The sequence below is a fragment of the Pseudophryne corroboree genome, chromosome 4 (assembly GCF_028390025.1).
Source record: "Pseudophryne corroboree isolate aPseCor3 chromosome 4, aPseCor3.hap2, whole genome shotgun sequence".
NCBI classification, from domain to species: Eukaryota; Metazoa; Chordata; class Amphibia; order Anura; family Myobatrachidae; genus Pseudophryne; species Pseudophryne corroboree.
Window position 1 is genome coordinate 208,037,853 of NC_086447.1, and position 23,920 is coordinate 208,061,772.

The window sequence follows — 23,920 nt, forward strand, 5'->3', positions numbered from 1 at the left end:
TGAGGTGATTTAGCTGCTAACAGTGGGATTAGCCCCTGTTAGCATATGTGACCAGTGTAGAGTATTTGCGCTGGCCCAGGGCGCCCCTCACAGCGCCGCACATCAAGTACCGCTAAGCCCTCTGGAGCGCAGCCTGTCAGAGCTGCGCTCCCATCCTTGTGCCGCCATTCCCGCCGGCGACCCGCTTACCGGTTTGCCGGCGTCATACTCAGCACTCTCCTATCTTTTGGCTCTGTTAGGGGCTGGCGGCCTTGCTGAGGGAGTGAGCGGTCGCCTCATGAGCTTGCACTCAGCACCCTCAGGAGCTCAGTGTCCTGTCAGCGGAGATAGAGAACCATTAACTTCTAGAGTTGTTTCCTACTCCCCCCCCCCCCCCCCCACCCTAAGTCCTACGAAGCAGGGAGGCTGTTGCCAGCAGTCTTCCTGCAGCTAACACTCTCAAAAAAACAATAATACTAGAAAAACTCCTAGGAGCTCCTCTAGCTGTGACCGGCTCCACCGGGCACATTTTCTAAACCGAGTCTGGTAGGAGGGGCATAGAGGGAGGAGCCAGCCTACACTATTAAACTCTTAAAGTGCCCATGGCTCCCAAGGGACCCATCTATATCCCATGGTACTAATGTGGACCCCAGCATTCTCTAGGACGTAAGAGAAAAGGTATTTTGCACAAAAGAGCATTTGGGGGGTCTATTTACAAAGTCTTGAGTGGAGATAAAGTGGACAGCGTTAAAGTACCAGCCAACCAGCTCCTAGCTGTAATTTTTCAAACCCACCCTGTGACATGGTAGTTTGGCTAGTACTTTATCTCAGTCTACTCTATCTGCATCCAAGGCTTAGTAAATAGACCTCTTGGTTCTTTAGAGAACAAAGATGTGCTTAAAACAGAGGTTCTCAAACGTGATCCTCAAGGCACCATAACGGTCCAGGTTTTAGGTATATTCATAGCTCTGAACAGATGGTGCCTTGATGACTGCATTTGAGAATCTCTGGCTTAAGACCAATGGCAAAGACAGGGGTAGATGTATGAAGTGGCAATATATATATATATATATATAATTTATTTATTGTGCGGAGGAGCGGTACACACAACATTCATAAAAGACGACCAGAACTCTGTGAGGTCTCAGAGCTCCTCCGCAATGTGTATGTATTTACCTATACTAAGGGCACCCGACGAATCTGCGGTTTGTGAAGGGGGAGTGCCAATCTTGGACACATTTCTATCTATCTATATAATATATGTGTATGTGTGTAGCCACTACATTGGTTGGTAACCACTACATTATTCTGGAATTCTGCGCCGTAACAGTTTTCTCCCTTATATACACACACACAGTCCATCTCACAGCGGCGGCACTCAGCGGGACTTACTCAGCGTAGGAAGAAAGGAAGAGACTGAACTCAAGTCCTTATAACATAAGGACTTGAGTTCAGTCTCTTCCTTTCTTCCTACGCTGAGTTAGTCCCGCTGAGTGCCGACGCTGTGAGATGGACTGTTTATACCTTTGGGTACAGGAAGGCACCGGGGCAATAGAAGTTATGAGGTATTGAGTGCCGGTCAGCACGTTGTTATATATACACACACATATAAATATATATATATATATATATATATACACACACACACACATACATAAACATATGAGGGGAGAGGTATCAAACCCTGGAGAGCGATAAAGTACCAATCTGCACCCGCCATTTTTCAAACACAGCCCGTAAAATGGCAGTTAGAAGCGGATTGACTGATTATTTTTCTTTCTTCAAGGCTTGATACATTTCACCCATGGAGAAAAATAATAATAATTGAAACAAAGCATTAGCGCAGGTTATGTCAAGAAGGGAACCATGACTGGCTCTTCACCCTTCAAATACTGAACATTGAATGGCTAACTACTAGTCAACAGCCACTAAAATCCATGTGTAGTGCCTTGTACGGCAAACTGCAACTGAAGTCGTATTTCCATTTTTAGAGTTATTTTGATAGGAATACAATTTGCATGTAAATAATAAACCAATCTATCCGCCGACCGGAGTTGTCCTGCATTCATTTGCTGCTGCAGCCAGGCACCGCCTGATGCGTGGCCTCAGCACCGCCACCCAGAGCTGCCTGCAGACTGGAGCTGCACTGAAGACCATAACAGAGCTCCCTCCCATGTATTGGGTCTCCTGGGAGGGTCTGGGATCGACTACATAGCCCCCTCGCCCATCAGCTGCCTGCCAATCACCGCTGGTATCTCCTGGTTGCGCTGATGTTCTCCGGCTGCCCTGCTGCTCGTGGTGGTCGCCGGCCTAGATGCGCTGTGGGTCCGTTACGGGATCCAACGACTTTATAGGGGGATCTGCTGTCACCACTGTGTGGGGTGACTTTGCCATGCTCCATGCTGCCCGGTCCTCGCTGTGGATGTGCGAGAGGATGGGAGCCCTGTGTGCCTGCATGCTGCTGGCATGGAGAGTTGAGGATTGTTGGGTGGGTGGCCCTGTGATCTCAGTTTACATTCTTTCCCTGCTCATCTGGCTGTGGGGGGCTCAGAGTGCCTGTGCTGCCTCTGCTGTTATGTCTCAGCACTGCCTAGATCCTGCTCTTCTCAAACGGTTGAACTTTGAAAACACCAGAATGACTTCTGCCTGCCGTCACCTTGCCCACGTGGGCTAACAGGTTTTAGATACTTCATCCCCACATCGGTTCCCACTGTGATATCATGAACTACGCAATATTAGTATTGCCGGACTCTTTTTTTTTTTCTCATACCTCTTATTTCCCATATATTCTCCCTGCAACCCCCGGTGTATGCTTTTCCTCTCTAATAGTTGCACACCCTGCCAACAGCAACCTAAGCAGTGCGCCCCAGTTTGCTGCATGGCCAGGATTTACTACAGGCTTATTTAGTGGACTTCAGGAAGAAGTCATCTAGTGCACCTCCGCTAACGATTGCTGACAGTGTGGTATCGCTAGTGGACTCCTTCAAGTTTCTAGGGACCACAATCTCCCGGGACCTTAAATGGGGTTCCAATGCTGACGCCACTGTTGGGAAAGCGCAGCAGAGGTTGTTCTTCCTCAGGCAACTAAGGAAGTTCAACATCCCACAGAAGCTTCTGCTCCTCTTCTACTCCGCGATTGTGGTGTCGGTACTGTGCTCCTCGATACTGGTATGGTACAGCTCCGCCAGCGCAAGGGACAGATGCAGGCTAAAAAGGTGGTCAGAACTGCAGAGAAGATCATCGGGGTCGACCTTCCCTCAGTCCAGGACCTGTACCTGTCCAGAGCTAAAGAGCGGGCAATGAAGATAGTAAAAGACCAGCTACACCCTGGCCACAGCATGTTTAACTTGCTTCCTTCAGGCAGGCGTTACAGGGCCGTCCCCGCCAGGTCCACCAGAAGCCTCAAAAGTTTCTTTCCCCAAGCGCTCCGCCTGCTGAACTCCTGAACATTGACTGACTAGACGTACATGTAACTCACTTGTGTCCCTACGGTATTCCTATCTGTATGACTTTACTTGCCCCCACCTGCTTATCTGTTACCTACTTGGCTGTTGTATAGAAAACCAAAGACAAATTCCTAGTATACGCAAGTATACCTGGCCAATAAAGCTGATTCTGATTCTATTCATACAGGATGTTTCATGCTATACACGTGTCAGTTGTTCCAATATATGCCTGCGGTCCTTGTATGGCTTATCTCACACAGCATAACCTTCATAGTGCACCTAATATGGCATGCTTCACCTGGCACGCCTGTGGAGATGAAAACTACATGGACCTGTTGGTTATATTAGGACAGTACAACTACCTTTAGGCTACTGCAATCACCCCATTTTGTGTAATCTCCTCTAGGCGTGACCTATTCCACCCAGGTTAATCCTACATAGTGTGCTCAACATGGCTGCCTCACCCGTGGAATTTTTTACCCAAAATTATTTCTCCAGCTCTACATTATGCCTATTGGGCTCTCTAGGTTCTCTTACTTTTATTTTGGTGTGGTTTTTCTACTTGCTGTAATACACTATATAAATATTGGTAGAGAGTAGGCGGTTTTTAAAGTTTGCAAATAGAATATATTAGTAACTAACTTGCTGAAATTGAGCTGGGATGGGTTTGGCATACGGAACTTTCTTCTGTGGCACTTTTTTCTGGTCTTTATGCATCACTTCATCCATCCCCCAGTCCAAACCAGGGATTGTCATCTCCACTGCACTTGCCTCTTCTTTGCCTGAAAATACAGATCGGAAAGTTACAATAAGGTACTAAACATTAGGAGAAAAAAAACAAAAACCCAAAAAACAAAAACCGGTTAAAGAACTTTATTCAGACTGCATCCAACTCTGTGGGATGCCCACTCTCACAAAATGACTTTTCTTTATCATCCACTAGGGGTCACTGGAGTACTCTTGGGATATGGACGGGCGTAGCCGAACAAAGGCACTGAATATTCAAATTTAGGACTCTCCCCCCCCTCCATATCCCCAAGTACCTCAGTGTACTTTGCCAGTGTTTTTTCGGTGCTCACAGATGAACATCGGCTTGTGGCAATGGCCACTTTTCAGATTTTTATTTTTATTTTTAATTTTTACACTTCCCGTCTCAGTTTATGGAAAAACATGGGTCCGGGATGGTGCCGCTGCAAGGCAGCGGATGGCGTGTCGGTCCTCACAAAGAGCACCCTCACAGCCACAGGCGCTATAGGCAAGCGCATGGCGTGTCGGTCCTCACAAAGAGCACCCTCACAGCCACAGGCAGCCACTGTCTCCTGCAAACTGAACGGAGCTTACAGAAAGAAGCTCCTCACAGCCAGGATAAGACAAAGAGCTGGAAGGATCTACAGCTGCAAGGAGCTTACAGAAGCTCCGTCACAGCCAAGATGAGGCTGAAACGGAGCTTGCAGAGAGAAGAGAAGGCGGCACAAGGTATGAGTGTCAGGGCGGTCAGCTCACGCTGCCGCCCTGCTGTGTGTGAGTGTTATACTGTAGAAATGCCACTGTAGAAAGAGCACGCCGCTGAAGGTCTTGCTGAACGATGCGCAGAGCGGCCGCACGTCACTCAGACGTTGGCCGCTCTCACTGCGCTGATGGCCCGGTACGAGAATCTCCGTGCGCTGTACTAAGCAGAGCGGCCGCACGTCACTCAGACGCCGGCCGCTCTCACTGCTCTGAGGGCACGGCACCGCTACACGCCACCGACATTCTCCTGGGCTGAACTAAGCAGAGCGGCCGCACGTCACTCAGACGCCGGCCGCTCTCACTGCTCTGATGCGGCACCGTTACACGCCGCCGACATTCTCCGGGCGCTCAACTAAGCAGAGCGGCCGCACGTCACTCAGACGCCGGCCGCTCTCACTGCTCTGATGGCCCGGCACCGCTACACGCCGCCGAGACGCTCCTCTACTAAAGAGAGCGGCCGCACGTCACTAAAGGACGCAGGCCACTCTTCCAGAGAGACACCGCAGACACAGGGAGACTGTGTACTGCTGTAGGAAGCAGCTGCCGGACGGCTCCCCGGCGCTAGATTCAGGCTCTCCTGCTCTCCCTGCTCCCGATCTCCGTACGCTGCAGGTAAGGGATGCAGGGGGGGGGGGGGGGGGGAATAATACCCATAGCAGCAGCAAAGGCTGCAGGGGTTCAAAATACACAAGCAGCGCAGCACGTTAAACAATGTACACTGTGTACTGTGATGTTTCAGCACGTTTTATATATATACATATAATGAAGCTTTTGCTGGCGAAACTGTCTATAATATCAGTATGAACTGTGATTATATGTGTAAACACTTTGTATATATATATAATATATATATGAGGCTTTGGCTGGCAATAGGTTATCAGTGGCATAACCTATTGCACGTTTAACCATGTTTTCTGTTATTTTTGGTTACAGTTGCAAGATAAATACACTGCAGGCAGTGCTCATATTATTTGAATAAATGCATATATTTTACTGTATCCTACACCTGGGCAAAGTAACTGTATAATAGGCTATTAAGCCTATATTAAAACTGCAGCAGGTAACCTGTACTGTGATTTTCTGGGAAAGCATGGCATGACGGCCATTTTAATCATTGCTGGTTTTCTAGTTATAATTCCAGACCATACACCTCTACTCCACAAGGAGGCGCAGGGGTGTTAGTGGGAATTTTTTAGTTCAAGATAATTCTAGAACATTCCTGCCCTACATCTTTAAGCCACCAGAAGGCGCAGGGGTGTTAGTAGGAATTTGGTTCGGGTTTCATGCCCATGTGAACTGCTTTTCACATAAAGACTTTAGTTTCCTAATAAATATGCTGTTCAGCAATAACATATATATATATAGATATATATGCCATATAATAATGTTATTAAGTCGTGCAAGTGTCTGTCTGTTGCCTATTATGATGTCTGTCTACATAGCGAATAAGGCTCTAGTGCAGACTAAAAATGTTAACATTGGCAATTCAAATTAAAACAGCGGTAATCGGAGTCTCAGAATAACTCCGCCAGCGCTAACAAAAGACAATCTTTCCAAAGTGACAATTTTCCTTTGGGTACCAGAGTGTTTATTTCACTAGTCTTATAATTTAATGCACGATTCTATGTCAAATCTCACACCGATAACTACAAGTGAGAAGGGTACATTAGTCCAGCATTCAGATAGTGCGGGGTTTTGGACAACCATACATAATCGTTTCCAAAAGGACGCGATCCGCCATTGGTATATGCGTTTCTGTCAAACATTATAAAAACCACAGATACATTTGGGTCACTAGAATCTATGTATGAAACCATGCCGATCACGGTTAAAAGAAGCTGCAGAGTATATCTGTAAAGCTTTTGCTAACGCCGGTTATTTTCAATGTCGCTAGTTAAGCGCGACAAGGCCAGAGCTTGTTTGCTCCTAAATTGGATATATGTGTGACGACATTTTATCCCTTTACGATATTCTGCCATTAGCGCATACAATATACTTGTAACGGCGTTTTATTCCTTTATAAAAATCACTCACGCCTTGTAACGACAGGACGTTACAGTCAGCAAGCCAGTGGTTTGATGACCTCTTTTACAATTGTGGAAGTGCGTCTTTTCAGGTTACATTTGCGAGGTTTCATGATTTCAACTCATATATGTCTCAGCTATTTACAGCTTAGAGTACAAAACTGCTTCTGGCAAACGGTTTGGCAGGTTGTCATTTAGTCTTTGCTGGTTTATAAACCAGGCAATAGTACGCCAACAGAGTCAAAATTACTTATTCCCGTCTGTTTGAGCAAAATCAAACAGCTCCGTTGCAATATCAATCAGCAAGTCATTTACTACAGTTAGAAAATGGATTTTCTGCAGTTAGTTTTTGCTTATTGCAGCCACAAAATTGTATAATTGCATTTGATCTTCACAATGCGTATTTACCCAGTCCGGTTTCTTCATCACAGGTTCTAGCGTTTGCAAATCGCCACAACCATTAACCATTTCATTTATACCGTTGCTTATCGCTTCCGGTATTTACCAAAGTGATGTTGGAATAATCGCTCATCTCACATAAGAACTATGTATCAACAAAGTTCATCTATCTTGCGCTACTAAGGTATACTGCGGTAGCAGATTAAGTTCGAAAACAATCACATCTAAGTCGGTCTAAACGATGTCAATTCCTAGGTAAGATTATAAATAAGGTAAATCAAAGACTTTTACCTACTACACCAGCAAGAACAAAGGTACACGCACAGCGGTACATTGGTGTATTCACTTATTAAGAATAAAGATGTGTTTTCAACGCAAAGGTTCTAAAACACGACAGATTGCTGTCAATAAATGTCCTAGAACTCTGTGCATTTTACAATGCAATAGATAAATGTCCTAGAACTCTGTGCATTTTACAATGCAATAAATGATTCGTTTTCAGTCTGACCAGGGATAGACTCTGGGTTCTCTTCAGAACGAATAAATCTTTCGCTTTTTACTAAAGATTTCTGTGGACAGGAACAACCGTGAGTTTCATGTAATTTTGTTTTTTCATGCCTGGCTCACGCTGCCCTTAAGCAGTCAAACAAAGCAACGGCAGTTGCATACACAACAACCAGTGAAAACCAAGAAGCCGCATGGCAATGCGGCAGGTAACTCAAATCTTCAATGGCTCAGAACGCCATTATGTGAAAATGTCAAGACATCAATCCGTGAGTGGACATTTGTTAGACAAAAGATCTCACCCGTCAGGGTTTGGATCTTGAAATCTGGACATTAAATCCAGAGGTGTTTCATATGTGAGTCCACAGAAGGCGGTTACCCCAAGTATACATAATGGCATCTCGCCACAATTACAAAAGCTCAGTATGTGTACATCACATTCATGGGGTCATTCAGCATCGTGTATCTGGCTCCACCATTTTCCGCTTCTCTCTTCGTTGCCAAAACGGATCAGAAGACAGTTCGTCACAGTCATACTGGTGGTATCTCATGGGTTTCGGAGAAGTTTGCTTCTCGAATTTTCAAGTAATACTTGCACACGATCTTGGCCCGCTCATAATACGGCCAACCTGTTACATCACGGAACGTTCTTTTACCCATAGTTACCTATGTACCTATTATCTATGTACCGCAGCTGCGGTTGACGGGGTGAGAGTTCAGACCGCTCTCTTAAAAAATAGAGAATTACAGTATCGGTTATACCAACCATGTTACGAAATAGTAAGCCGCTTAAGGCAGCTCATAATTAAAAAAAAAAAAAAAAAAAAAAATTTCGTGTGCTTACATAGGTTATAAACCTCGGAAGTTTCCAACATCATACTTCAAGTACCCGTATTCTGTTAAACGGGATGGGATGGAAAACTGCGTTCATCTGCACTAAGAGTGCAGGTATCTGTGTGGTAAACTTATTTTCAAAGCGTTTGCCTCTATTTACGTCTGTAAACATCTTTCTACAAGGTGTCACCAAAGTTCAGACTCTATTTATCCCACCTACAGCGCCAGGCGATTTGAGGTTGGGTTCAGATTTCTTAGTTTTCATATTTTGGAATCCTTTCAACAAATGGGAATTAAGTTTCATATTTTTGAACCCTTACAACAAATGGGTATTAAGTTCTCACTTTGGGAAAACATTTTTCTTCTAGCCTTGGCTTCGCCAAGGGTGCTTCGGCAAGGATTTTGTTTTCATATTTGGGTGCCTTGTATTCCAAGCCACCGTATTTGAGTTTTCTCATTACAAAGCAGATCTTCCGACGAAATCCGCTTTCGTATTCTTCACATCAATATACCAATAGTGGTTCCTGTGGGGACAGCACATTCTAAAATTCTGAATGTGGTACACGCGTTACGCGTTTATATATGTAGTACGTGATATGAATACGTTGTTTGTTCTATATGATACTGCAAACTGGGGTTAGCCAGTTTCTCAGCAGATTTTATCCGGTTGGATAATAATGACTACAAGTCAGGCTTACTTTAAGGCTAAGTTACAATCGCCTACGTCAGTAATAGCATCCCACAGGTTCTGTGGGAATGTCACACCCAGCGGGTCGTGGAGCGTCTACGACGCGGCTACATAGCCTTTAGTGCACCACGTTTGTGCACGTTTACACGTTATGAATGGTGGCGCCATCAGCATTTAGCTTTGGCTGCCTACTGTTACAAGTATCAAACAGCTCTCCCGCCCACGAGGGAAGCTTTGGTACGTCCCAAGAGTACTCCAGTGACCCCTAGTGGATGATAAAGAAAATAGGATTTTGGTACTTACCAGGTAAATCCTTTTCTTTGAATCCATAGGGGGCACTGGACGCCCACCCAGAGCAGTTTTACCTGGGTTGTTGTAAGCTCAAGGGAGCTTAGTGAACAAATTTAACTTGGATGGTATTAAGCTCGAAGGAGCTTAGGGTAACACATTTTCACCAATTGGCTCAAATTATAAAGTTCTATCGGTTAAGGTGTCAACTGTTTAGTTGACAATAAGGTTACGGATCAACTTTGTGGTTGTCCGTTATGTTATAGGGATTCTCCATTGTCAACCTCTCTATATCCTGTTCGCTCAGTAAAAAACACTGGCAAAGTACACTGAGGTACTTGGGGATATGGAGGGGGGGGGAGAGTCCTAAATTTGAATATTCAGTGCCTTTGTTCGGCTACGCCCGTCCATATCCCAAGAGTACTCCAGTGCCCCCTATGGATTCAAAGAAAAGGATTTACCTGGTAAGTACCAAAATCCTATTATTTCTAGCCTCCAAACGTTTCCTGAAACATCAACTCTACAAGCAAGCTTATCAAATTCCAGAACCAACCACATAAGTTTTAAGCTATACGGCCCACGTACCTCCAACCTATACAGTCCACACAAAGCTCTCTTTCTACACTAACACAACCCGAGCTCTGACCAACATTGATACGAGACTAGATCAAAAAGCCCACCAAGACCTTCTGCAATCTGGTAGGACCAATCTGCAATTCATTCTTGTGAATCAAAAGCCAAATTACCTATAGACTGCATGCTTGCAAGCAGAACTCATACCTCTGTCTGTTATACACTGGTCTCCTTTAATTATTGTAGTGTTCCCAATTGTAAAGTGAAATGGAATATGATGGAGCTATACAAAAACATTAACAAATTATTAATACATAACCAAAACAGTATCTTACTCATTTGTTCTTGTTCCATTGCCATTTTCAGTTGCTCTGGAATACCCATGCCAGGGATAATGGCTAGATTGTTCGGCTCAATGTCATCTGAAGAGGAACAAGTTCAATAATATATTAGGATACGAAAGAGAACAAAGTTGTATAGAAAGAGAAGATGTAATTTCAAGATAACACACACACCCCACTGTAAATGACAACCCCTTGTAATACAAATAGTAATCTAACGCTAATATCAGCTAAAATTCCGTAATCTACGAGGTTACAGCTTTATCACATGTAAGAATGCAAGTAAAGATTTAAGAGAATGGGGGATATTCAATTAGTGCAGAGTTTTACGACAGATAACCGGCACTTATTCAACCGTTGGCTATTCCATCGCGGGCGTTTGACAGGTTTTTGCTCTGTTTTCTCCATGCCTTTTTCGATTTTTTTTTTGTCGAATCGGCATGGATTATAACCGACCAAAACTGTTGAAAACACCCACAAATTTGACAAAACATGGATTGGCGGCGAATTCCCCGGTCCACGTGGTTTTCGCCCAGCCGGATTATTCGATAAGTCGAAAAATCAGGCCGGGCTTTGAATAGGTCAAATGTGAATTCGACCTGCAAATTGTCGGAAAGTGACGTTTTTTCAACTTGACTAATTGAATACCCCCCTTAACCATAGACTATGCAGTACAACAGTTACCATATTCGACACCATCCTCTGACATGCCAGGAAGAAGGTTCAGGTTATAACGGTCTCGCATTTTGTCACCAGGGCGATTTCTGGTCCAGAATTTGCTGAATGAGAATTGCAGATATTAATAACATATACAGATTTCTAGCTACCATTCAAAAAATAAATAAAATTCTCCATTCATAATACCTGGTGTGATCATTGGATCCAGAGCATAGAATATGCCCAAGTGGGTGCCAGGCAAGACTCCAGATCATTCCTTCATGTGCTATGTCCATACCACCAACCTCCTTCTCCACCCTGAGAAAAACGGACATTCTAGTACTGCACGCTGTGGAAATCTACAATTAACAATCGTACAATGTATATACATACCCAACATTCCAGAACAAGAGAGAACCATCAGACCCTCCGCTGGCAAAAAGGCCTTCATGAACTGGATGCCAAGCAACAGCTAAAATAAAAAGAGCCAAACTAAGGTCACTTTTCTACAAATCACCCAGAAAAAAAATATTCGTTCCCTAACCAAGACACCAGTTCTCTCACACAAACAGAAACAAAATCAATCTGACCTGTGGCCTCTTTTTTGTGGCCTCTAAACACTTGCAACTCTTCCCGAAGGTTGCGGATGTCAAAAAGCTTGCAGAGATGATCACGGGAAGCAGTAAGCAGCCAGTTACCATTTAGATTCCACTTCACCTCCATCACAGTATTTTTATGCGCATGTCTAGTTTGGGTTGGAGAGGGGAAAAAACACTTGGATTTAATGTATGTAACTGAAACAATTAAGTACACAAAATAAAATTGGTTGAAAATGCTTAAATGAGAGGTTAATTTGGTGTATATACTGGTAGGTATCCGGACTCCAGGTCAACAACAAAAAGGTCAACACCAATTGGTCAACACACCTTAGGTCGACATGGACAAAAGGTCAACATGAACAAGGTCGACATGGAAATAGGCAGACATGAGTTTCACACTTTTTTTTTTTTTTTAAACTTTTTCATACTTTACGATCCACATGGACTACGAGTGGGAACGGTAATCTGTAGCATGGCGAGCGAAGCGGTGCACTAATTGGGATTCCCGGTCACTCTAAGAAGAAAGCGACACCAAAAAAACACAAAAAACACTCATGTCACACCTTTTCCACATGTCGACCTAAGGTGTGTCGACCTGGAGTCCCAGACCCATACTGGTATTATCTATTCAGACAGAGGTTTATACAATTGGCAATTGTCCTCTTGCCAAGTGGATGTCTAAATGTATGCCTATTCCAAGAATGGCAAGGAAGTGTCTTACCATTACTTAAGTCATTTTGCCATTAGCTGGCACAATGTTAAGGTTTCTGTATATTTTTTATTACTTATTTTGTGAAAAAAGACGACTCTCTGCTTTGGGCTCACTTTTTACAGTAGTATCAATTTATGGTAAAGTACAGTAAGATAAAATTTAACTTTTATTACTATATTCCTTAAAAAAGGGGGAGAGGAGAGTAAGAAACAGGTTCAGATTAAAAATAAATTGTATTTCTTTATATCAGTTCCACAGTGCATTCATGTCATTTTAACTTTGTGTTGATCTGAACCACAATCATAAGCCCCATACATACTAGACGAGAAAGTATAAGATCTCGCTCAGAAGAGCCAATCTTAGCGAGATCTTTCACAATCTCGTCTAGTGTGTACACTCAATGTCGTTAACGATGCGCGCTCACGGCACCCCCTCCCTCGTCTGAACATGTACACACAAGGGAGGTCCTCGTTAACGACAGCCATGCTGCATCTTGTCGTTCTCCCTGCCGTCGCTCCCTTCACCGCTGGCATCTCCAAGTGTGTATGCACTTGCCGATGCAGGCACCCCGCCGCCAATATCTGTGTCGACTCGTTTAGTGTGTATGGGGCTATAGATCAACTCGACTGCCTCTATTAATAACAATAAATACCTAAACCTATAATATTATTTTCTCTTACGTCCTAGAGGATGCTGAGGTCCACATTAGTACCATGGGGTATAGACGGGTCCACCAGGAACCATTGGCACTTTAAGAGTTTGAGAGTGTGGGCTGGCTCCTCCCTCTATGGTCCTCCTACCAGACTCAGTTTAGAAAATGTGTCCGGAGGAGCCGGTCACAGCTAGGGGAGCTCTCCTGAGCTTTTCTAGAAAAGTTTATTTTTAGAGTTTATTATTTTACAGGGAGGCTACTGGTAACAGCCTTCCTGCAGCGTGGGACTGAGGGGTGGAGCAGTGTCCGCCCTGCGGGGTCTGAGCCACTGTCTCCGCTGACGGGACACTGAGCTCCAGAGGGGTCTGATCGTTCTCCGCCACAGGGTACCGCTCGCCCCAGCAGCATGCCGCCACCCCCTTACAGAGCTGAAGAAGTGGTGAGTGAGACACCGACCCCCTAGCAAGCGGGGGGCCGGTGTGAAGATGGCGGCAGCGGGGAGGGAGCGCAGTATTAACTGCGCTCCTGGGAAGGCTCAGCGGCACATGGTGCGGTGCTGTGAGGGGCACCCTGGGCTAGCACTTACCCCCTACACTGGTCCAGAAGCCTGTCGGGGTCCTCGGATCTCAGTCAGCATAATTTCCTCAGGCCAGTATAATCCATGAAGAGCGGGAAGACAGCGCCATTAAGGGGGCGGAGCTTCTCCTCAGAGCAGACCCAGCAGCGTTTCAGCGCCATTTGCCTGCCTGCACAGCGATGGATGGAAGAACAGGTCCCTCCACAGCAACTCCAGCTATCTGTACACGGTACCAGGGGGTTGTAGAAGGGGGGTGGGGGGGTGGGGGGGGCGGCTGTAATACGACTGTGTGTCCTATTAATGTGCACAGTTAGCGTTGAAGAGGGGTCTCCCTTTGGTTAGAGGCGCTCTGTGTGGGTTGGCTCCAATCTCTGTGTCTCTTGCCATTCTTGGGGGGGAAGGGGGGGCTCCGTCTGCCCTCACCTGTGTGTGCCTGTGTGTGTGTGTGTGTGTGTGTGTGTGTGTGTGTGTGTGTATGTGTGTGTATGTGTGTGTATGTATGTATGTATGTATGTAGTGTTTGGTGGTCTCCTTTAGCTATGTCCAGGGACACTGTCATATGCTGCAGAGGATTTATCCTCCCAGGATGATCCCATTCCATGTAATCAGGAAAGCACTGGTTTAGCACAGATACCAGCAAAGGAACCGGAGTGGTTTTCCTCTATCAAATCTTGGATTTCTCAGATTTCTGACAGGGTTGCAAGTAATGAATCTGCAACCCAGGTATTACAGAACTCTATGGCAGTATGGCCCGATTCTGGTACCTCAGGACGGTCCGCTATATACCCCCACAAACGTGCGCTTGTTCATTTCATGCAAGATGACACGGATACCGATTCTGACACCACAGACAGTGATGTGGATGTGTTGCGGGGGTCCGCGTCTCTTGCAAAGGGGGTGCGATTGTTGATAGAGGCTATCAGGGATGTGTTGAATGTTAATTATACCACACCTGAGCAGGTTGAGGCCTTTTTCACTTAAAATAAAAAGGCCTCGCTAACCTTCCCTGCGTCAAAGGAATTGAATGCTATATTTGAAAAAGCATGGGAAAACCCTGAGAAAAAATTCCAGGTACCTAAAAGGGCCCAGGTGGCATTTCTTTTCCCTGAGGAGAATAGGAAATAATGGGAAAACCCGCCGATTGTTGACGCATCCGTGTCCAGACTCTCAAAGAAGGTGGTTTTGCCTGTTCCAGGATCTACCGCCTTAAAGGAGCCGGCTGATAGAAAAATTGATAACACGCTTAAATCAATGTACATTGCTTCAGGGGCCATATTACGTCCCACTATTGCTACTGCATGGATTGCTAAGGTAATAGTAAAGAGGACGGCTGCCTTACTGGAGGATTTGGATACGATGAATAGGTATGATGTTGCGTTATATTTACACAACATACATGATTCAGCAAGTTTTATGGTAGAATCCATGAAAGACCTGGGTTCCATGGCTGGGGGAATATCTTCCATGTCTGTTTCAGCTCGTCGGGGACTGTGGCTGCGCCAGTGGTCGGCCGAAGCGGAATCCAGAAAAAGTTTGGAGTCCCTACCCTACACAGGTCAGGTTCTCTTTGGGGAAGCTCTAGACGCGTGGATATACACGGCTACAGCGGGTAGGTCTCCGTTTCTTCCCTCAGCACCACCTGCTCCGAAGAAATCCTTCTCTTCATCTCTAACAAGCCTAGAAAGGCCAGAACGTCCAATACCTTCTTTATGGGAGGTCGGGTTAAGTCCAAGAAACCTGCCGCTGCAGGTTCCCAGGAACAAAAGCCTGCTTCAGGTACGCCAAAGTCCCCCGCATGACGGTGGACTGCGCAGCCTGGAGGTGGGGCCAGTGGGAGCGAGACTCTGATACTTCAGTCACATCTGGGTTTTGTCCGGCCTGGATACCTGGGTGATAGATATTGTGTCCCATGGATACAGGCTGGAATTTCAAAGTCTCCCTCCTCATCGCTTTTTCAAATCAGGCTTACCAACTCTGTTGGCAGACAGCACTGTATTACAAGACGCTGTCCAGAAACTGGTGAAGGCACAGGTCATTGTGCCAGTACCACCTCACATGCTGAACAAAGGTTATTATTCAAACCTTTTCGTGGTACCGAAACCGGATGGTTTGGTCAGACCCATTCTGAACCTAAAATCATTGAACCCCTTTCTAAAGGAGTTCAAGTTCAAGATGGAGTCTCTCAGGGCAGTGATATCAGATCTGGAAGAGGGGGAATTCCCGGTATCACTGGATATCAAGGATGCGTACCTCCACATTCCGATCTGGCTGCCGCATCAGGCTTATCTCCGTTTCGTATTGCTGGACTGTCATTTCCAGTTCCAGGCCCTGCCATTCGGACTCTCCACAGCACCAAGGGTGTTTACCAAGGTGATGGCAGAAATGATGGTTCTCCTCCGCAAGCAGGGTGTGAACATCATTCCATATCTGGACGATTTGCTGATAAAGGCATAGTCCAAAGAGAAGCTGCTGCAGTCCATTGTTCTCTCGACCCGCCTCCTCAAGAGTCATGGTTGGATTCTGAACCTTCCAAAGTCACATTTGGAACCAACCCAGAGGTTGTCCTCTCTGGGAATGATCCGGGATACGGAAGTTCAAAGGGTGTTTAGTCCGCAGGAAAAGGCGTTGGTGATACAAGCTATTGTCCGGGATGTCCTGAAGCGAGCCCGGGTGTCTGTTCATCATTGTATTCGCCTCTTACGAGGCTCTCCAGTACTGGAGGTTCCACGCTCGGACCTTCCAACTGGATCTCCTGGACAAGTGGTCGAGATCTCATCTCCACATGCACCAAAGAATTAGTCTGTTGCCAAAGGCCAGGATTTCACTCCTCTGGTGGCTCCAATTGCCTCACCTTCTGGAGGGCCGCAGGTCCGGTATTCAGGACTGGGTCCTTCTAACCACGGATGCGAGCCTTCGGGGCTGGGGAGCAGTCACTCCAGGAGTAACCTTCCAGGGACGGTGGTCAAGCCTGGAAGCCGGCCTGCCCATCAACATCCTAGAACTAAGAGCCGTCTACAACGGTCTTCTTCAGGCGGCCCCTCTTCTAAGAAATTGGGCCATTCAAGTGCAGTTGAACAACGTAACGACAGTGGCTTACATAAACCGACAAAGCGGAACGAAGAGCAGAGCGGCAATGTCAGTGGTGACCAGAATACTCCTCTGGACAGAAAAACATGCGTTGGCGCTGTCAGCCATCTTCATTCCGGGAGTAGACAACTGGGAAGCAGACTTCCTCAGCAGACACGATCTCCATCCAGGGTAGTGGGGTCTCCATCCGGAAGTGTTCGAGGAAATAACAGACCTTTGGGGATTACCCCAAATAGACAAGATGGCCTCTCGTCTCAACAAGAAGCTTCAGCGTTATTGTTCCAGGTCAAGGGACCCACAGGCAGTGGCAGTGGACGCCCTGGTGTCTCCGTGGGTGTTCCAGTCAGTGTACGTGTTTCCACCACTCCCACTCATCCCAAGAATCCTAAAGCTCTTAAGGAGAACAAGGGTTCAAGCGATCCTCATTGTCCCAGACTGGCCAAGAAGGGCTTGGTACGCGGACCTTCTGAATCTACTGCAAGAAGAACCGAGGCCTCTTCCTCTTTGGGAGGACCTGCTGCAGCAGGGGCCGTTCACCTACCAAGACTTACTGTGGCTACGTTTGACGGCATGGAAGTTGAGAGCCTGATACTTGCTCGGAAGGGAATTCCGAAGGTCATTCCTACCCTGATAAAGGCTAGGAAAAGGGTAACGTCTAAACATTACCATCATGTTTGGAAGAAATATGTCTCTTGGTGTGAATCCAAGAAGTTCCCTACAGTGGAGTTTCAACTCGGACGTTTTCTCCTCTTCCTGCAAGCAGGTGTAGATATTGGCCTGAGGTTAGGATCGGTGAAGGTCCAGATTTCGGCCCTATCCATTTTCTTTCAGAAACAATTGGCTGCCCTCCCTGAGGTTCAGACTTCTTTGAAGGGAGTTCTGCACATCCAACCTCCCTTTGTACTGCCTACGGCGCCTTGGGACCTTAACGTAGTGTTGCAGTTCCTCCAGTCGGATTTGGTTTGAGCCTCAACAAGAGGTTGAGGTCAAATTTCTTACATGGAAAGCTGTCACGTTGTTGGCTCGCTTCTGTTAGGTGTGTGTCCGAATTAGGGGCTTTACTTGATCTTCCATGAAGATAGAGCTGAGCTCAGGACACGTCAGCAGTTTCTTCCAAAGGTTGTGTCGGCATTTCATATCAACCAACCTATTGTGGTGCCAGTGGCTACTGACTCCTCAATTACATCAAAGTCCTTGGATGTTGTAAGGGCTCTGAAGATATATGTGAAGAGAACTTCTCGTCACAGAAAGTCGGACTCTGTTTGTCCTATATGATTCCAAGAAAATTGGGTGTCCTGCTTCTAAGCAGACTATTTCTCGCTGGATTAGGTTCACTATCCAGCATGCTTATTCTACGGCAGGACTGCCGTGTCCAAAATCTGTTAAGGCCCACTCTACTCGTAAGGTGGGGTCTTCCTGGGCAGCTGCCCGGGATGTCTTGGCATTGCAACTTTTCCGAGCGGCAACTTGGTCTGGGTTGAACACGTTTGCAAAGTTTTACAATTTTGATACTTTGGCCTCTGATGATCTGAAGTTCAGTCAATCAGTTCTGCAGGAGCCTCCGCGCTCTCCCTCCCGTTCTGAGAGCTTTGGTACATCCCCATAATACTAATGTGGACCCCAGCATCCTCTAGGACGTAAGAGAAAATAGGATTTTGGTTACCTACCGGTAAATCCTTTTCTCTTAGTCTGTAGAAAATGCTGGGCGCCCGCCCAGCGCTTCGTTTACCTGCAAATGTTATTTGGTTCAGTACAACTTCGTTTTAGTTAAGTCCTGCATCGTTACTTGGTAAGTAATGTTTCAGCAGTTGCTGAGAGTTTCAAGCAAGTTAGCTTGATCTGCCTTGTATGTGTGAGCTGGTATGAATCTCACCACTATCTGTGTTAAATCCTTCTCTCGAAGATGTCCGTCTCCTCGAGCACAGTTTTTAGACTGAGTCTGGTAGGAGGGGCATAAAGGGAGGAGCCAGCCCACACTCTCAAACTCTTAAAGTGCTAATGGCTCCTGGTGGACCAGTCTATACCCCATGGTACTAATGTGGACCCCAGCATCCTCTACGGACTACGAGAAAAGGATTTACCGGTAGGTAACCAAAATCTTATTTATTTTATGTTTGAGTGGTCTCTATTTGTTGTTTGCGACTGTGAACTTTAGTATCTAATAAAATATTTTTTTCTAGGTTTTCAGGGACATTAGCACATTTGATCAGGAAAGAATTTTCCAGCCCCTATCCACTTTAATATGTAATTGTGTTATCCAATATGATCACTAGTAATAATAATTCTTAAATATATAGAGCAATATATACTGAAAAATAAAGTTTAAAAATTAGGATATTCACCTTCAACATATCCTCAATAGGTTTCCATAGTTCATACAAATTAATCAGATTTGAAACATTTAATCCTAAACTCTCAACAGCCTTAAATATTTAAAATATTTGATAACTGACTTTATGGAGTACCACCAACTCTTCAGAACAATTATCTATACCCCTTCCAGACAGAGATTTTGACCCAATAATTTGCCGGGTCAACCGGGGTAGAAAATTACAGAGCTTCGACCCAGTTTATGACCAGGGTCAAGGTCCCAGGAATTGCAATCTGGGTTAATAGCAAATTACCGGGTCCAAATACCCAGCAATTTGTTCTTTTGTCTTAAGCGGGGTACAGGCTGGGACTGCAAAAAAACCTGTGCCTCACATTACGGGTAAAGCCAGGTCTTCCACCGCTTTCTGTGTAAAAGTGGTATAATAAGGAATAACTAAAAACACAAGTTAATAAATATACAAATAGCTTATGCCCATAGTTTTAACAAACCACACTGGGCGAATTGGAACCATAGGGAAGTATCTTGTGCAGAATCTGTCCCGTTACCTATTTTGTATAACCTCTGCAAAATAAGTCTAACAATGTTACTCATTAAACTCAGGGGTGGGGAACCTTTGGTCCTCCAGCCGTTGTTGAACTACACATACCAGCATGCCCTGGTAATTTTGCTATTTGGCCATGCTAAAACTGTTGCAGGGCATGCTGGGATGTGTAGTTCAACAGCAGCTGGAGGGCCAAAGGTTCCCCAACCCTGCATTAACTGGATATATAGAAATCTTAAAAAATACGTTATCAAATGGATTTACAAATCGAAAACGCTCCTAATCTCTTTTTAGTCTGAGAACTGATTAGTTCAACTGGTATAAACGTAACAGGGCTGGGTTAATGGAGATGAATATAATTTTATTTTAAACAAATGTAAATAAGTAGACTTTATTATAGTTACAGTTCATTTTAACTAGACAAACACAATATAGTTAATGCAACATTGTTCGAGGGCCCCGGGCACCAATGGGCCTATTGTTGACTTACAGTGTTGCAAGACTCTGCCCATTCTTGGGATCCCAAAATTTGATTGGTTGTTGGCTGTCCTTACTTCCAGAGACTATAAGGCCCTTGGTTGGGTGCCAGTCAACACACTTCACATCAGCCCCATGTCCTGAAGGTGAAACAGTTTTTATTTTAACAGCTGAGAACTGACAAGTTTCCAGTAATTTAGCAATACTGTGTGGTCAAGCTAAAATGGTCTCAAAACACAAAAATACCATAACAAAATAACCAGATGTACTAGTTTTATACTGCAACAACTACTGGGTAGAAGTCTCACCATTGGCTAGTACCGGTTTGCAGGCTGTACCTAATCCATTTCCACATTTTCCAGAAATAAATCGTTAAAGGGCTTATTAGAGCAAAAGATTTTAGATTTGCATCCTTATGTTCCATAAGAGTAAGGGACTCAGGGTCGACAGCGTCTAGGTCGACACCTATTGGTCGACAGTGGCTAGGTTGACACTAGAAATAGGTTGACATGGCCATTAGGTTGACATGGGTTTTTCATGTTTTTTTTGGTGTCAGTTTCTTTGTAAAGTGACCAGGAACCCCAATTAGTGCACCGCTTCGATCGCCAAGCTTTGGGAAGCCTGCATGTCGATCTTGTTCATGTCGACCTCGTCGTGTGGACCTATTCACTGTCGACCCAGAGTCTGGATACCGTTCCATAATATAAATTTACAATGAATGTAGGAATTAGGGAGGCCAATCCCGGGGCCATTTTTTCAATCCCGGGTATCGGGATTGAAAAATGGTCAATCCCAGGATACCCGGGATTGACTTTTCCATATGTGTCCGCCCGCCCCGCCCCTCCCCGCACACATAACTCACCATAGTTTTGCGGCAGGAGGGTGAGAATCATCCTTCAGTCTCGGCAGGGTCAGCAGCAGGCAGCGCAGCGTGACCTGTGACAGCACATCACGTTGCGCAGGGGGAGCCAGGAGGGGGGAGCCGGGCAGCGTCTGAGCGTCCTGAGAACGCTCAACGCTAATCTCTCAATCCCCGGGACTGGAGCTTCCAATCCCAGGATTGAATCCCGGCTGTTTTTTGGCCTAAATCCCGGGATTCCGCCGATCCCAGGATTGGCCACCGTAGTAGGACATTTACAGCATTAATCTTTTTGATATAGTATTACTGATCTACAGTATTTCAAAGTTTTCTCTTCACAATATTAAAAAGTAAAAGCCATTTTGTGTATATATTAACCGAATGCTTGCTAGCTCTAGTACACTGTTTCAGTGCATTAGGCTTATTAAAGAAGGCATAGTCTCTCAACAATTCAGAGGCATACCCCATTTTCCTGTCTGCTACTACAACTGCCCATTGCTGACGGGAGAGCAACAGAGATTTCCCTAGACTGTTGTTCTGCAGGCCACGATTTACCATCAGAAATAAGTCGTAACTACCCCACCCCTTCCTTTACTCCAGTCTGTCCCTCACCTACCATTTTTTCTTTTACCATTAATGTTCATAATATTTATTTCAATTAAATTAATCGTTAAGAAAATATTCCATTGTGTCAGAAATGTGCAATTTCTTTGTAGTGATGGACTGAGAATTGACACGAGAGCACAACATAAAGGATGCGAGTTGAAACTACTGCAGATCTTGGGAACTAATTTTCCAGGTAATACATCACAATGCATTTAATGCATTTATTGTTGTCCTTAGTATACAGTAGCTATGTTTTTGCTTCCATCCGTATACACATTTACATGGCCCTTTCTGCATATGGACAGTGTAAAAAGTAAAAAATGTGTTCATTAAATAAAAAACGTTTGTATGTCATTCTGTAGAGAATTAGGAACATTATGCGTACAAATGACGAAGCTTCTGACTCTTAGGCAGAAATGCTCATTTGTTTTAGGGCATTTTGGCAGAGTTTTAGCAAATCTTCCATCGGTATGTGTCACTAAAACACTGCCTACAATATACTGCTGTTTGAATTAAATCCACTTGTACTTGGCAGGGAAGACAGGATTTTGTACTTACTGTTAAACCTTTATCTCTGCTTTCGTGGTGGACACTGGAGACTGAATATAGCAGATATCACAAGGCGCCTGTGCACTTTATTATATAACTGGCAATGCGGGCTCCTCCCCCCATGGACTTCTGTCACAGAAATAAGTTATTAACTAACAAAGCCCATATGACAGATGAAGAGGAGGGAGATGAGAGCAGAACGTACGGTATAACCACAGAACAAAAACAGTAGAACCTAACTATAGAATATCGCTATAATAGAGCATGAGGATGGGCGTACACAGTCATCCATGGGATCAGAAAAGTATTCTTATGGGGAAGATGGAGACTCTAAGCGGTCCATAAGGAAGTGAATGCTCCAGTGCCTTGTATAACATCCTCTGCTCAAACTTGCAACCACTGAATGCAAGGGTGTCAAACCAATAGAATTTAACAGACGTGTGTACTGAAGAACAGGTTGACCGGACTACATCTAAAGACTGAGGAGTCTTTTTCATCCAGGAGGACATCATGAGGCAAAGCTGGAACCACCATTTCTTGATTAATATGTAAACATGAAACTTATCTTTCATGAAGACTGTGCTGTCTTGTGGAATAATAAAGGAAAGTGTCAAGATATAGCTCCCATCATAGACACACTCTTTGCTAAGAATGGTTGTCCATGTGCTATAGAGCCAGCTACTGCCAAGGTTTAAAAGGTAGTTATTGAAGGATAAAGGATTACATTTAAATCCCAAAAGCACCACCGTGTGAACAAAGGAGGCTCTATATGCATCACCTCCCGCAGAAACATATGTACAGCCAATGATACTACCTACTTTCTAAGAAGGGGGCGAAAATGCCGAAACGTGAACTTCTAAAAATGAAAGGGCAGACAGGTTTCAATTGATCCTGTAAAAAAACAAAAGCAGTCGAGACAGAAAGATAGACAAAATATTTTTTAGTAGAAAAAAAATGAGCACTAAGTTTGCATGTCGAAATAAACCCCTAAAAACGAATTTTCTGCAAGAGGATGAGATTGAATCCAGAGTTTGTGTTTTCAATCAGACATGAGATGACAGTTATCGTGGGAATGCCATTTTGAGAATAAGGTTGCATAGAAATGGGATGACCTTCACTCCCGTAATCCTAAGGAAGTGGTTATGAATGTTATTAGTTTTGTAAATATCCTTGGGTGTCATGGAGGGGCCAAACAAGCAAAGGCTAGAAACAAAGTCTTGAGATAGGATCGCAAACCTGAGGTGGCTTTGATGCCTCTCTCGAATAATCATGCAGTTAAGCGTTTGAAGTTTATCAACACTAATTCCTTCTCCGCCATAGTGGTCACAACTGACCTGAGTGACATCTTGGAGCTCTCAACAGGATGATGAGCATTGAGGGATTAGAGCAGGGGTTCCCAACCACAGTCTTCAAGTTACACTAAAAGCTGAGGTTTTTAGGATAGCCTTATTTTGAGCAGAGGTGGCTTAATTAGTATTGCAGTTATTTTGATTTAACAATCTGTGCTCAAGCATAGATATTACTAAAAACTGGACTGTTAAGTGTGCCTTGAGGACAGAGACTGAGAAACATTGGCTTAGAGCAGAGATTTTCAACCTTTTACAACTCGCGGCACACTGAACAAGGTTTAAATATTGCCAAGGCACATTCAAATATAATGGAGATGCATGGTGTAGTTGCGAGTCCT

General features: G+C 44.9%; 1 protein-coding gene and 1 non-coding gene across 4 annotated transcripts in view; one reads left to right on the forward strand and one right to left on the reverse strand.

The window, feature by feature from the left end:
* Nucleotides 1-23,920, reverse strand: part of WDR33 (WD repeat domain 33) — a 296,191-nt gene that overhangs the window by 69,042 nt on the left and 203,229 nt on the right. For all 3 annotated transcript variants that reach the window (XM_063915872.1, XM_063915870.1, XM_063915871.1), the window contains exons 8-14: nucleotides 20,233-20,359; nucleotides 11,833-11,987; nucleotides 11,636-11,714; nucleotides 11,450-11,560; nucleotides 11,270-11,364; nucleotides 10,580-10,666; nucleotides 4,068-4,207 (exon numbers count right to left, since the gene is read on the reverse strand). In XM_063915872.1, the coding sequence (XP_063771942.1) occupies nucleotides 4,068-4,207; nucleotides 10,580-10,666; nucleotides 11,270-11,364; nucleotides 11,450-11,560; nucleotides 11,636-11,714; nucleotides 11,833-11,987; nucleotides 20,233-20,359 (794 nt within the window). The remainder of the gene's footprint in view (nucleotides 1-4,067; nucleotides 4,208-10,579; nucleotides 10,667-11,269; nucleotides 11,365-11,449; nucleotides 11,561-11,635; nucleotides 11,715-11,832; nucleotides 11,988-20,232; nucleotides 20,360-23,920) is intronic.
* Nucleotides 7,873-7,988, forward strand: LOC134913521 (U5 spliceosomal RNA). Its single transcript, XR_010177267.1, has one exon. It is a non-coding gene; the product is annotated as a U5 spliceosomal RNA (small nuclear RNA).